The 14,355-nt window shown below is 48.2% G+C and overlaps 1 protein-coding gene across 1 annotated transcript in view; it reads left to right on the top strand.

Moving 5' to 3' along the window:
• Positions 1-14,355, top strand: part of HUNK (hormonally up-regulated Neu-associated kinase) — a 124,044-nt gene that overhangs the window by 102,039 nt on the left and 7,650 nt on the right. The window contains exons 8-9 of the mRNA XM_050786060.1: positions 2,995-3,078; positions 9,597-9,644. Of these exons, the coding sequence (XP_050642017.1) occupies positions 2,995-3,078; positions 9,597-9,644 (132 nt within the window). The remainder of the gene's footprint in view (positions 1-2,994; positions 3,079-9,596; positions 9,645-14,355) is intronic.

Here is a 14,355-nt window from a genome sequence, read left to right as displayed (position 1 = left end):
CCTCCTGAGTAGCTGGGATTACAGCCACCTGCCTGCCACCATGCCCAGCTAATTTTTGTATTTTTAGTAGAGATGGGGTTTCACCAAGTTGGCCAGGATGGTCTCTTGACCTCGTGATCCACCCGCCTCTGCCTCCCAAAGTGCTGGGATTACAGACGTGAGCCACCGTGCCCGGCCTGGGCCTAAGTCTTATTTTTTTTACTTTTATTTTGTTTGAGATGGAGGTTTGATCTTGTTGTCCAGGCTGGAGTGCCATGGCGAGATCTCCACTCACCTCAACCTCCACCTCCCAGGTTCAAGCAATTCTCCTGCCTTAGCCTCCCAAGTAGCTGTGATTATAGGCATACACCACCATGCCCAGCTAATTTTGTATTTTTAGTAGAGACGGGGTTTCTCCATGTTGGTCAGTCTGATCTTGAACTCCTTACCTCAGGTGATCTGTCTGCCTCGGCCTCCCAAAGTGCTGGGATTACAGGCATAGGCCACTGTGGCCCAGGCCTAAGTCTTTAACTCATTTGGAGTTGACTTTTGCAGATGGTGTGAGATGGGGTCTGATTTCATTCTCTGTGGATGTCCAGTTTTCCAACACTATTTATTTAAGAGGATCTCCTTTCCCCATTCTGTGTTCTTGGCAGCTTTGTCAGAAAGTAATTGACCATAAGTGCATGGATTCATTTTTGGACTCTCTTTTCTATTCCATTGGTCTATATGTCTCTGTTTTTATGCCAGTATCATGCTGTTTTGGTTTCTACAGCTTTGTGATGTGTTTTGAAGTCAGGTGGTGTGATGCTTCAGCTTTGATCTTATTGTTCAAAATGACTTTGGCTATTCAGGGTCTTTTGTGGTTCCATACAAATGTTAGGATTTTTTTTTTTCTGTTTCTGTGAAAAACATCATTGGAATTTTGACAGGGATTCCATTGAATTCATAGATTGCTTAGTATACTATGGACATTTTAATCATATTAATTCTTCCAGTCTATGCAATCTTTTCATTTACTTGTGTCTTCTTCAATTTCTTTCATCAATGTCTTACAGTTTTCAGTGTACAGATCTTTCACTTCCTTGGTTACATTTGTTCCTAAGCATTTGATTTTTTTATGGCTGTTTTAAGTGGCATTGCTTTCTTGATTGCATTTGTGAATAGTTTGTTGTTAGTGTATGAAAACACTATTGATTTTTTGTGTATTGATTTTGCATTCTGCAACTTTCCTAAATTCATTTAGTAGTGCAAACAGTTTTTTGGTGGAGTCTTTAGGGTTTTCTATATATGAGATCGTGTATCTGCAAACAGGGACAATTGAACTTCCTTTCCAATTTTGATTCCTTTTATTTATTTATTTATTTTAACAATTTCCCAAACATTTTTATTTTTATTTTTCCTTCTACTTTTATTTTAAGTTCCGGGATACATGTTTAGGATGTGCAGGTGTGTTACGTAAGTAAACATGTGCCACGGTGGTTTGCTGCACAGAGCAACCTATCACCTAGGTATTAATCCCAGCATTCCTTAGCTGTTCTTCCTGAGGGTGCCTTTGATTTCTTTCTCTTGCCTAAGTGCTCTGGCTAGGACATGCAGTACTATGCTGAATAGAAGCGGTGAGAGTGGGCTTCTTTGTCTTATTGCTGAACAAGTTGTCTGTGGGGATTAATTCACTCTAGTTAGAAACACCTGCTTGCCTAGAGTGTGGATTCTCAGACCAGTTGTGAGTTTTATGATGTCTGTTTCACATTTAATGCTTAAATCATAGGGCGTACCTAGTCTGAGAATCCATACTCTAGGCGAGTGACTGTTTTTAACTAGAGTGAATTAATCCCTACAGACAACTCAACTGCTCAGTAATTTCTGCACATGGCTAATTTAATTGTACTGTATGCACTGTCCCGGTTATTAATCTTATCAACCAATTATTTATACCCCTTGTATAATTTTGAAGCTCAATCTAATGAACTAAAAAGTAAAATATTATCGCTTAATGGCCGTTTCTTCCCTTCTCTCTTGGTTTCCTCTTTTTAAAACCACGAAGCATGTATTTTAAGATAGAGAGCCTGGAAGGGCATTTGTTAACTATTTGTTGGTTGATTAATTAATTAATCCATGTTTTTATTTCACCCATTTCCAGACAGGATTGCACCTACCTCAGCTTCAATGCAGTTGTTTGTCTTCTTCTTTGAGCTATGTTAGGAATTGTCGTGGCTTTCATTTGGGTGGTAGTAGTGGGGAGCAGTGTGTGCGTATGTGTGTGTGGTGTGTGTGTGTGCACTGTTGTTTTTTGTTTATTTTTATTTTCTTGAGAGACGCAGTCTCACACTGTCACCCAGGCTAGAGTTGCAGTGGCATGATCTTGGCTCACTGCAACCTCCACCTCCCGGGTTCAAGTGATTCTCCTGCCTCAGCCACCCAAGTCGCTGGGATTACAGGCGTGTGCCACCACATTCGGCCATTTTTGTATTTTTACTAGAGACAGGGTTTCGCCATGTTGGCCAGGCTGGTCTCAAACTCCTGACCTCAGGTGATCCACCCACCTTGGCCTCCCAAAGTGCTGGGATTCCATTAGTCACTGCGCCCGGCCGTGTGCTGTTTTAAAATAAAGCAAACAAGCAAGATCCATGTTCTATGTAGTGGTCCAATAAAATAAGTTATTCTTTCCAGCTCATTTTCTTGGTTTCTACATACATGTTTTTGAGTAGTCTTACTGCCCAGATAAAAGAACTGAGGCCCTGCAAGGGGCAGCATTCTACTCAGGGTCACCTGGCCCTTTGCTGGCAGTGATAGTAACACAAGTAGGTGACCCGACTCTGCGCCCAGGGCTCACCCCACGCTGCATTCTGCATGCAGGCCATCCTGGGGTGAGACTTTATGTTGCAATTTACTGGCCTGCCAAACATTTCCAGCATTCTCTCAGCCAAGCGCTGGTTTAAAAATTAATGACTGCTTAATGGACATTTCTATTTCTGAGAGTTGAGCTGTGCTTTTTCTTTTCTCCTCTGGTAGAAATCTGACATCCAGGACAGCCTCTGCTACAAGACCCGGCTCTACCAGATAGAAAAGTACAGGGCCCCCAAGGAGTCCTATGAGGTGAGTGATCCCTGAAGCCAACCTCAGGGTCTCTTAGGAAGGGTGGATTTCCATTTGCAGTAATTGGAAAAGAAACCAATTACTGTAGGACACTGAAGTAGCAAAAGACACATACTTACACTGATAACGGAGCCCTGGAGAAATGGTTTACAGCGGAACCGGCTTCGCGGTGTCTAAACCATGGTTCTCAGCTCTGGCTGCATGTTAAAGTTGCGGGGAGCGTTTGAACATCTGGATGCCCAGGCTGCTCCTCAGACCAGTTCCATCCAATCTTGGGAGTTGAGACTCGGGTATCGGGAGTTTTTGAAGCTCCCTGGATGTTCCAGTAAGCAGCCAAAGTTGAAAGCCACTGTCAGGATCTCCCAAAATGAAAATGAGATGTTTCAGTGTTTCACTCACATGTGAGTGAAACTAGCAAAAACTGATCTCATAGAAGTACAGAGTAAAACTGGTTATTGGAGGCTTGGAACGGCAGGGGGAAGGGACGGTAGAGAGGGGCTGCTTAACGAACATGAAATTACAGCTAGACAGAAGGAATAAGTTCTGGTGTTCTGTGGCACTGTAGGGTGACTATAGTTAACAATAACTTATTATATATATTCAAAAAGCTAAAAGAGGATTTTGAATGTTCCTAACACAAAGAAGTGATAAATATTTGAGGTAATAAATATGCCGATCACCCTGATTTGATCATTACATATTGAATACATGGATGGAAATATCACTCTGTCCCATAAAAAAGATGTATAATGATTATGCATCAACTAAAAATAAAAGGAAAAAAATGCAAATGCTAGAAAAAAATGAGATGCTTAAAAATAGAGCTGAGCGTAACACGTGGCATCAGAAGAAAGTGAGATGAGGACCAGGAAAGTTTGGGATCACACAGGCTTTCTTGGCCAGCTGTCCCTGGTGACCTGATATAACCTGGGACGTACCTAGAGAAAAAGACCACGGCTCTTTGATTTCAGAATGAAAACTAGACCCCTGTGGCAAATCGTCTCAAATCTGGATCCCACATCCATGTTTATTAGGAGACTGTGCCTGTGAATTCCAGATCCAGGGAGGGGGCCAGGGGTGGGGTGCGACCTCGGGGCCCCTCATTCACTTTTTGCCAAGGGAGCTCTTCTTTCTCTCAGCGATTTTCCTCGGAACCTCTTCCCTTTCCCCTCTGGAGCCTCTTTATGTCCCCTGAGTGTCCTTGCCACGGGAACCTCTCTCCTGGGACACCCAGGTCTATTAGTCTGTTCTCACGCTGCTAATAAAGACATATCTGACACTGGGTAATTTATAAAGGAGAGAGGTTTAATGGACTCACAGTTCCACATGGCTGGGGAGGCCTCACAATCATGGCGGAAGGTGAATGAGGAGCAAAGTCATGTTTTACATGGCGGCAGGCAAGAGAGCTTGTGCAGGGGAGCTCCCCTTTATAAAACCATCAGATCTTGTGAGACTTATTCACTACCATGAGAACAGTATGGGGGAAACCGCCACCATGATTCAGTGATCTGCACCTGGCCCCGCCCTTGACACATGGGGATTTTTACAATTCAAGGGGAGATTTGGGTGGGGACAAATCATATCACCCACCCAGAAGTTCCTTCATTTGAGAAGGGATCAAAAAGGGACCCTTTGTCTATGCCCCAGTGAGGCCACTGGGCCTGGTCTCTCCTCTCTTTTCCTTTTCCGACGTAAAGTTTTCATCCTGATCCCATGAGCGATGCACATCGCTCTGGAGGGATTCTTCTCCGGGCTTGTCTTGCATGCAGGACTGCAGTGGAGCATGGTGGTTACTGGGGCCCACACTGGGCTCCTGGGCAGCCAGTGAAGCAGGTGTCCAGGGACACTGATGACAGGGAGTGCCCAGCTGCAGGGCCCCGTGTGTGAATGTGACGGGAGCTCAGGAGAGGGAACTACCCCAGCATCGAGGTGGGCAATGGCACGGGTCTCCATTTCAGACAGACCCTGGGGCAGAGGGAGAGGAGAAACTGGCAAAGACGAGGGCTGGGGGGTGGTCGGGCGGGGGGTGGGGCAGTCAGAAGGCAGTGATGCCAGCGGGGGACCTGGGGGGCCATGGGAACAGAGGAAAGGTCACACAGAAATGGTCAGCATTGTCTACTGGGCAGCTAGTTGTCCTGAGCATGTTAGAAAGAACAGCTTCGTGAAGTGCCAAAGGCAGCAGAGAGGTTGCGTGGATTTGGGGGTGGGGAGGGGGAAGTGAAGTCCGTGAGCATGTACCTGTCCGTCAGTGACGCTGCAGTGAAGGGAGAGAATGTGTCCTTGATAGAAGGATGCTTGGGGCAGGGGAGGAATGGTGGGCCTTGGCCTTGACCCCAGGCTGGATGCCCCTTCCTCAAGACAGGCTGTGGGGCCCAGGGAAGATGAGGATGGAGACAAGCTCTTTGGAAGGTGGGCTGTGGCTGCAGGAGCTACGCCACAAACCCAGGTGTGGCTTTCAGGCTTAAAGCTGGAGAGCCAGGTAGTGGGGACCCAGATGCCCCCAAACTCTAGACCCCTCTGGCCAGTTGATTATTAAATGTTAACCCTCTGTTGCATGAACGAAGGGGTCTTGAATCTAGCACGCTCTGAACCAGACTTTCCCCCCGCCCCCTCCGCCCCCCAGCACAGTAGCAGCCCCGGCCTCCATCAGTGCAGGGAAGAGACCCGAGTCCTTGACTATAACTCTCCCCTGACCCCTAGAGCTACCCCATCACCAAGTTCTGCCAATTTGACTGCTAAACCCCTCCAGCCCCTGCACTCTGTCCATCTGCATCCCCACACCTGTTCCCAGCCATATCACCTCTGTCCTGGACTTCTGCTATGCCCTCCTAACTGACCCTCTTGCTTCCAGGATGGTGGCCTGCCACTCTCTCCTGCCTGGCCGTCAGAGCGAGCTTTTCACCCTCACACCTCATCATGTCACTTTCCTGCTTGAGACCTTCGGAGGCTTCCTTCACTTGCCGGGCAGATTCTGTGCGTGGTCGCCCTGTGTGGTTCAGCCCCAGCTTGCTTCCCCTACCTTGTCTCCCAGCCCCATGGCCCACACACACAGCGCCGAGTCCCGCCCTGTGCTCAGTCCACAGCCTTAGGGCTTGCTGTGCTCTCTCTGCCTGCGGGGGCTGTGCACATGCCGTTCCCTCTTTCAGAATGTTTTCCCTGCTCCTCTTTGCTAAACCTAAGTGTTTTCAGATCCCAAAGCAAGATCACCTCCCCATGGGCCCCTGCTATTCCCTGACCTCTGCCATCCAGTCTTATCCTATCTATCCTATCTGCCTACCACGTTCTACATCCGGGGGCCTGTCCCGTTTGCAGCTGTTTGTTTGTTCTGGGGCTGTTTGACTAACATCTCTCCCTCTGGGCTGTGAGTTCCAGAAGAGTGGGCTCTGAGTCCCTTTTGCTCCTCACGATATTCCCAGAGGCCACACGATGCCTGGCATGTAGTAGGTGCTCAATAAATATTTGCTCAATAAACAAATGAAAAGATCAAGTGAGCCCTGATGAGAGTCTCAGAAAATGGATAGAACTGGGACAAGCAACTGGAATAGGTAGGACATTCCAGGTGGGACACCTGGCTGGATTAAAGGCAGGGGGATACCTGCAGCCTAGCACACACATGATGTTATCATCACCAAATGGCCATGCCTTACGTCAGGGAGGGACCGCTTATGGTCACCTGCACTGAGGGTGGTCACCCCAGCCAGAGTCCAGGGGATGCAGAATTCACTGTTAGACTTCCTCCCTTGTGCTTTGCATGTCACTCATGAGGACCTCAAATAACAATGCAAACTTAGGTGCATGGAGCGTGTGCCTTAGGTGGCCCGTAAGCCACCTTGCCGACGCCCTGGTCCACTCTGCCCTCACATCTGCCCCACTGCGAGTGTGTGTCAGAAGGGGCCAGAACTCTAGTGGGAGAGGGCCCTTCTTTCATTCCGATTCCTTTTCTCTATTATTTCCTCTGGCCTGAAGACACATGGTAAGCGTTTAAACATTTGTTGAAATATTTAACGGTTAGGATTTAAATAGGAACACTAATGGGCAAACAGCATTCAATTTTCTATGATCCATTTGTTTCCTCTAAACTGCAGCGATACTTCTCTAATGAAATGACAGCTATTACCAGATGATCCAACTTGTCTCCGGCGGAACCTAGAAAGTGGAGTGAGGCTAGTTCGGGAAAGGGAAGGGCCCAGGCCTCACAGGGAAAGTCCACTCAGAGCCCGAGGGCCTTCCAGTCGTCCTCAGCACCACGTGGCAGGGGTGGAGCTGGATGGGGAGAGGGAGTGGTGGAGAGGTTTCAGATTGTGAGCAAATCGGGGTGTGGCCCAGGGCCCATGTCCCCTAGGGCTGTCATCAAGCCGTGTCCCGGGCACTGAGTGCAAGCAGTGGCCTCTTTGTTCCTTTTGATTCCAGTTCGTTTTCTCCTAGGAGACAAAGGAGCTGAATTAAGTTGCAACAACTTCCCTCTTGGGGTTACTGTGCAGTGATTTTACAACTTTACCATTTTCTCTACTTCTTTTTTCTGTCAAAGGCAGAGACTGTATCTATAAAAGTGGGGTGCATTTCTCATCTGAGGACACCTGTCGTGTGTGCCCAACAGACTCCTTTTTCTAAAAGAGAACCCCCCGGGACTTTGGGGGTCGAGGTGGGAGGTTATCATTTTTAAATTGGCTTATGAAAGCCATGGAGAGCCCAGGGCCAGTTTTGTTAAAGTCTTTTGAAAAACAGTGTTCATTGATAGGAAAATGTCAAATCCAGCTAGGAGGTCTCCTCTACAATGACAAAGTAATGTTGGAGTTTTCAAGAAAACTGATGGAGAAGGTGGCGGGGGGCTGGATTCGTCTGCTTGGCTGCCCTAACAAGCACCACAAAATGGGTAGAAATTTACCTTTTCACAGTTCTGGAGGCCAGGTTCAGGCCTTACGGATGCGTCACCACATCTCTGCCTTCATCTACACGGCATTCTCCTGTGTGTGTATCTGTCCCAATTTTCCCGTTCTTTTCTCTCCTCCCTCCCTCATTTTTCTCTCTTTTCTTTCTTTTCCTTCCTTCCCTTCCTTCCTTCCTTTCTTCCTTCCTTCCTTCTTTCCCATCTTTCTGTCTTTTTCTTTATTTTTTTCTTCTTTCTCTCTTTCTTTTTCTTTCTTTCTTCCTCTCTTCTTTCTTTCTCTTTTCCTTCCTGCCCTCCCTCCTTTCTCTCTCCCTTTCTTTTTCTCCCTTCTCCTTCCCCTCCCCTTCCCTCCCCTCCTTCCTTTTTCTTTGTTTCCAGGCCAAGCTGGAGTGCAGTGATACAATCATATTTCATTTCAGCCTTGGCCTCCCCGGCTCAGGTGATCCTCCCACCTCAGCCTCCCTAGTAGCTGGGACTATAGGCATGCACCATTAGGCCTGGCTAATTTTTTGTAGAGAGGGGGTTTCACCTTGTTGCCTGGCTGGTCTTGAACTCCTGAGCTTAAGGCATCTGCTCACCTCAGACTCCCAAGGGGCTGGGATTACAGATGTGAGTCACTACGCCCAGCCCAAATTTCCACATTTTTAAAGGACACCAGTCATACGGCATTAGGGCTCACCCTAATAGCCTCATTTAAACTTGATTACCTCTGTAAAGACTCTCTCTCCAAATAACGTCAAATTCTGAGGTCCTGGGGTTAGATTTTAACCTGTGAATTTTGGGAGAATATAATTCAACCCACACAGGGATGAAACATTCAAAGGCAAATATTAAAATGTGCACTTTGTGTCTTACTTCAAAATCTATACTACTTTAAAAATACAGTTCAGAATCAGATCCAGTGATCTGTGCTGTTAGAAATCAGAAATGTAGTTACTTGGCTGGACTCAGTGGCTCACGCCTGTAATCCCAGCACTTTGGGAGGCCAAGATGGGTGGATAACTTGAGGTCAGGAGTTCAAGGCCAGCCTGGCCAACATGGTGAAACCCTGTCTCAACTAAAAATGCAAAAATTAGCCGGGTGTGGTGGTGCGCACCGTAATCCCATCTACTCGGGAGGCTGAGGCAGGAGAATCGCTTGAACCTGGGAGGTGGAGTTTGCAGTGAGCCAAGGTCATGCTACTGCACTGTAGCCTGGGCGACAGAGTGAGACTCAGTCTCAAAAAAAAAAAAGAAGTGTGGTTACTCTGGGGGACAGAATGCCTGGGAGAGGACATGGGGCTGGCAGGGAGGACCTTCCAGATGCTGGCTGTGTGTTGTTTCTTGATCCGAGTGACATTTCTGTGGGTGTCTTTGCTGTTTGAGAAAACATTGAGCTGCTGACTTATCATTAGAGCACTCCTCCATACAGCGTCTTAGATTTTAATGAAAAGTTTACCTAGGAAATCTATTCAGCACACGAATTAGGACATCTGCTGCCTACTTCCACGGCGATTTCAGGATTTGCTTTCTGTCTATGAAAACGGAAACGAATAATTCTCAGCCAGAGCTGCAGGGCCATGGGGGGAGCATTTAGGGAATAAATAGCAAGTGCAGAGTCTCGAATTGTTGAAGGCTGTTCCTTTTCACAGGCCTCTCTGGACACCTGGACAAGGGATCTTGAATTCCATGCTGTGCAGGTAAGAGCTTGGGGGATTACTATGTATTAGTCAGGGTTCTCCAGAGAAACAGAACCAGCAGAGCACAGAGAGAGAGAGATTGAGACTGAGATTTACTTTAAGGAGCTGGATCACACAGTTGTGGGGATTGGCAAGTCTGCAATCTGCAGGGCAGACCAGCAGGTTGGATGAGTTGATGTTGCAGCTTCAAGTCCGAAGGCCATCTAGAGGCAGAATTTCTTTTGCCGGAAGACCTCATTCTTTTTTTCTTGAGGCCGTTGACTGATCGGATGAGACCCACCCACATTATGGAGGATAATCGACTTAAAGTCTAATTTAAATGTTAACCACTTTATTTATTTATTAATTTTTTTTTTTTTTTTTTTTTTTTTTTTTTTTTTTTTTGAGACGGAGTCTCGCTCTGTCACCCAGGCTGGAGTGCAGTGGCCGGATCTCAGCTCACTGCAAGCTCCGCCTCCCGGGTTCACGCCATTCTCCTGCCTCAGCCTCCCGAGTAGCTGGGACTACAGGCGCCTGCCACCTCGCCCGGCTAAGTTTTTGTATTTTTAGTAGAGACGGGGTTTCACTGTGTTAGTCAGGATGGTCTCGATCTCCTGACCTCGTGATCCGCCCGTCTCGGCCTCCCAAAGTGCTGGGATTACAGGCTTGAGCCACCTCGCCCGGCTATTTATTTATTAATTATTATTATTATTATTATTCTGGGTCTCTCTCTGTCGCCCAGGCTGGAGTTCAGTGGTGTGATCTCGGCTCACTGCAACCTCTGCCTGCCGGGTTCAAGCAACTCTCCTGCCTCAGCCTCCCGAGTAGCTGGGATTACAGGTGCCCACCACCACGCCTGGCTAGCTTTTGTGTTTTTAGTAGAGATGGGGTTTCACCGTGTTGACCAGGCTGTTCTTGAACTCTTGACCTCAAGTGATCCACCCGCGTCAGCCTCCCAAAGTGCTGGGATTATAGGGTGAGCCACTGCTCCCGGCCTGTTAATCACGTCTTTAAAAACACCTTCACAGAACAGTCTAGACTGGTGTTTGGCCAAACAACTGGGTACCATGGTCTAGCCAAGTTAACATATGAAATTAACCATCACTTATGATCCTAAGGGTTGGTCAGTCTCTGCCCAGGGCAGCAGGCTCTGCCAGCCCCATAGTAAAACATGCCGAATCCTGTTGTGAGTTTATCAGAATCCCTTTAGACCACATTGGTTCTGGCTATGTGGAATTGACTGTTTTTTATTGTCTCATTACAACTGTACACCTGGCTGTGCATTTCTGTTTCCACCTGTATGAGAAATGGGATTTGCAGCTATCTAGAGCTTCCTGGCTCAGTGGCCTAATTTATGAATGAAGCCCTCTTTTTTTTTTTTTTTTTTGAGATGGAGTCTCGCTGTGTCGCCCAGGCTGGAGTGCAGTGTTGTGATCTTGGCTCACTGTAACCTCTGCCTTCCGAGCTCAAATGATTCTCCTGCCTCAACCTCTTGAGTAGCTGGGACTACAGACACTCGCCACCACGCCCAGCTAATTTTTGTATTTTTAATAGAGACAGGGTTTCACCATCTTGGTCAGGCTGGTCTCAAACTCCTGACCTCAAGTGATCTGCCTGCCTCGGCCTCCCAAAGTGCTGGGATGACAAGCGTGAGCCACCACGCCCGGCTCAAAGCCCTCTTTTTATCAACTCACTTGTAGGTTTTTCTGCAGCAAAATCAGATTTCCCCTTATGTGATGGGCAGCAAAGAACCAAAACCAACCAGCCACCGACATCTGGGCCCCGGGCCATCCCAGCTGGTAGCAGTCAGCACTTGGTTCTGACACACCAAATAGCCTGGTGAGGCTTACTAGTCATCAGAGGGAAGGAAAGCTCCAGAAAAGCCCACGTCCAGCTGGACTCGATAAGAGTTACTCAAAGAAAACTCGTCTCAGGTCCCAGGGCCCCTCTGCCACATGCGGAAAGAGGCAGATTTCCCAGGCAGCCATCCATCCTCCAGCCTGGGGTGATGAGGGTGCAAAGCAGGCGTCCATCCCTGTTAAATGGATGCATGTGCTCTTCAGGCGATAAAGCAGGTGTGATGTGTGTTCATCGTTATCCTCCCAGAGCTGGGAAGGAACCATACTTTTGGTTACACGTGGGAAACACCTCCCTCGAGGAGAAGTGAATTGCTCAAGGTCACCCAACACATTCTGGAGAGAGCAGGGAATGGACTCCAGACTTCAGACTGCCGAGCCGTGACCGTGGCTGGGATTCTCAGGTGCAGCACCCGCGGCAGCCACGCCGGGAAAGAAGGGGGCGGTGTGGGTCTTTGGAACACAGAAGCCTGGGGTCATTCTTCAGTGGCCGTCATGCCCCTAGTTGCACAGCCATCAGGAAAGACTCCAAAGGGAACCAGCCCTCTGGAGCTCAGACTTCAGAGGCTGAGGATGGGTTTCGCCCTCCTGTAGGCATCTCCATCTCCTCGACGGGACAATACACAACATGAAGGATCTTGGGTAAATGATTGATCATGGGGCCATGTTTTCAAAATGTCCCTCTTTGTAAATGTCCATGCACATCTGCAGTGGGTGGAAATAGTTGATAGAGAACAAGAAGCTGTTTAGTGTATATGGGTTGCCTCTGGGGCCTCATGTGGTCTTTTCTCTGATCTGCCTGGGGGGATTTGGAACTGTGCTTGAAGGTGCAAGAGGGCGGGCTTCGAACCGAGAGCTTGAATTCCATCACCCACCCTCGAGTCCACGTGGGTACTGGAGCGTATCGGAGGGAAGCCAGGAGTGTCTGCAGGCGGCTGCTTTGCTGTGTGAGGAACTTGCATGTGGAAGGGGGATGTGATAGTCCCTCTGAAGATCTGTTTCTGTTACGTAAGGCAATTTAGCATCCTGCTCCCTAAGAAATTTCTTTTGGAGAAAATAGGCCATGCAAATAAAAAAGTCTGATTGGGTGATTGGTTGCATTTGGTAACACGTGCTAGGAGGGCAGGGAGATGGCTGGTTGTAAATAAACATGCTTTCTCCAGGCTGTTGACCAGTGTGCGTGGACTGACTCTGAGGTTTGTCCCCCACAGGGAGCAGGTGGGGTGAATTCTTGATTTCTCCTTAGAAACCGGTTGCTGTGAAATCACTGATTCTTTTCAGCTGGAGAAGCATGTTCTAGGGGTTCTTGGAGGACATACCAGGCTGCAGGATCTTGGGATGAAGTTGAACAAGGGTGGCCTTGGCAGGGTTTCCTGGAATTTTCTGTCCGGGGGTGCATTTTTCCCCTTTTCTGCCCCCATAGCAGCTTTCTGCTCATTGCCAAATAGCCCTCTTGTCAGCGACAGGAGAAATTTGGTCTTACAGGCCAACCCTGGTCTCTTTCCACAGCAAACTCCCACGCATTACACACCACTAGGTGCCTATGGACCCTGTCTGGGTGGTGATACTGGTCCGCAGAAGTTTTGCATCTTGATTGTTAAGTTTTTGAGAACCCAAAGAGGGTTAGAAAGGAATGAAAAGAAACCTAGACAGCCACCGGCAGCTCTCAAGGCTGTGGATCACAGCCTTGAAAAAATGTTTGCTGATCGATTTAAAAAGCAATCCGAAAACGGAAGGAACTGCAGTGCTGTCTTTTCTACCAAATATTGTTTGGAAATGGAGACAAAGGCGCGTTTGATTACTTTTTCCCATAGAAGGTGTTAGCAGGTAGAGCTGGTGACTTTTGCATAAAAGTAGAGAAAGGGAACCAACTAGAAGGAGATTCTGCCAGATTTTTCAGGAAAGCCGGTAACATTGCGTTTGCTGCTGGATGGGTGTGCGTCTCTGTGTGTGTAAGCGTGCGTGCAAAAGCTTGTTCTCCTTTGCCTTAGAGAAGGTGGCCTGTTGGTGTGTCACGGACACAAAGGGAGAGGAAAGCCGTGGAAGGCGGTGATTGTCCTTTGCTGGCTTCAACCAAGGTGACCTGGAGCACACGTTCCCCATGCAAGTTCCCCTTCGGGGCATCCCAGATAATGCTCTGGAGCACATAACCTTCTCTGGAACATTCGGATCCCACTGCAGGAGCCTAGGACTGTGGCACACTCCTGCCTCCGGACCTTGCCATCCCTGGAACCGCCTGACCCTGCCCCAGGCTCTGAGAGTGTGGTGTCAAGTCAAGGGCTGACAACATCGACTTCAGGGCCGGGAAAATCCACGTTTCCACCAGGCTCACGGTGGATTACATAAGCACTACAGACTGTTTCTTCACATGTAAAGGAGGTAGCAGACTGATGGGTCATGTCCTCAGTGCAGCGTCTGGCACCCCGCGTGTTCTCAAAAAAGGCTGGTGGCAGCTGTGAAGGTGCTAAGGAGGGAGTTTGGCTTCCCATGTCACCCCTTTGTTGGGAAGCAGCCACATCAGCTACAGGCCAGGCTCCCAGGGAGCTGTGGCCCCTCACAGTGGCACTTGCCACGAGGCTCAGCGTCCCCACTTCCCACATCTCCCCCGTCTTCTTTCCCACTCACAAACTGGACATCATGAACTCTAATCTGCAAAGACTTTGAACATCCTTATTAGAAAGGGCTGTAAAAGTGCAAAGAGACGTTTCCCTGAGAAGCTTCTCAACAACGTGAATGGAAACTAGATGAGCTCTCTTGGTTTGCAAATGCTGGTTAAAGTTGAGGGCAAAAATGTGAAAAAGAAAAGCGTTTGTTTCCTCCTCACCCACGGTGAGGTCAGAGGTGGGGTTGCTTTAACAGTAAACACCAAACACAGG

Source organism: Macaca thibetana, chromosome 3 (genome assembly GCF_024542745.1).
Source record: "Macaca thibetana thibetana isolate TM-01 chromosome 3, ASM2454274v1, whole genome shotgun sequence".
In the NCBI taxonomy this organism is placed as follows: domain Eukaryota; kingdom Metazoa; phylum Chordata; class Mammalia; order Primates; family Cercopithecidae; genus Macaca; species Macaca thibetana.
This window is presented reverse-complemented; position numbering and strand designations above follow the sequence as displayed.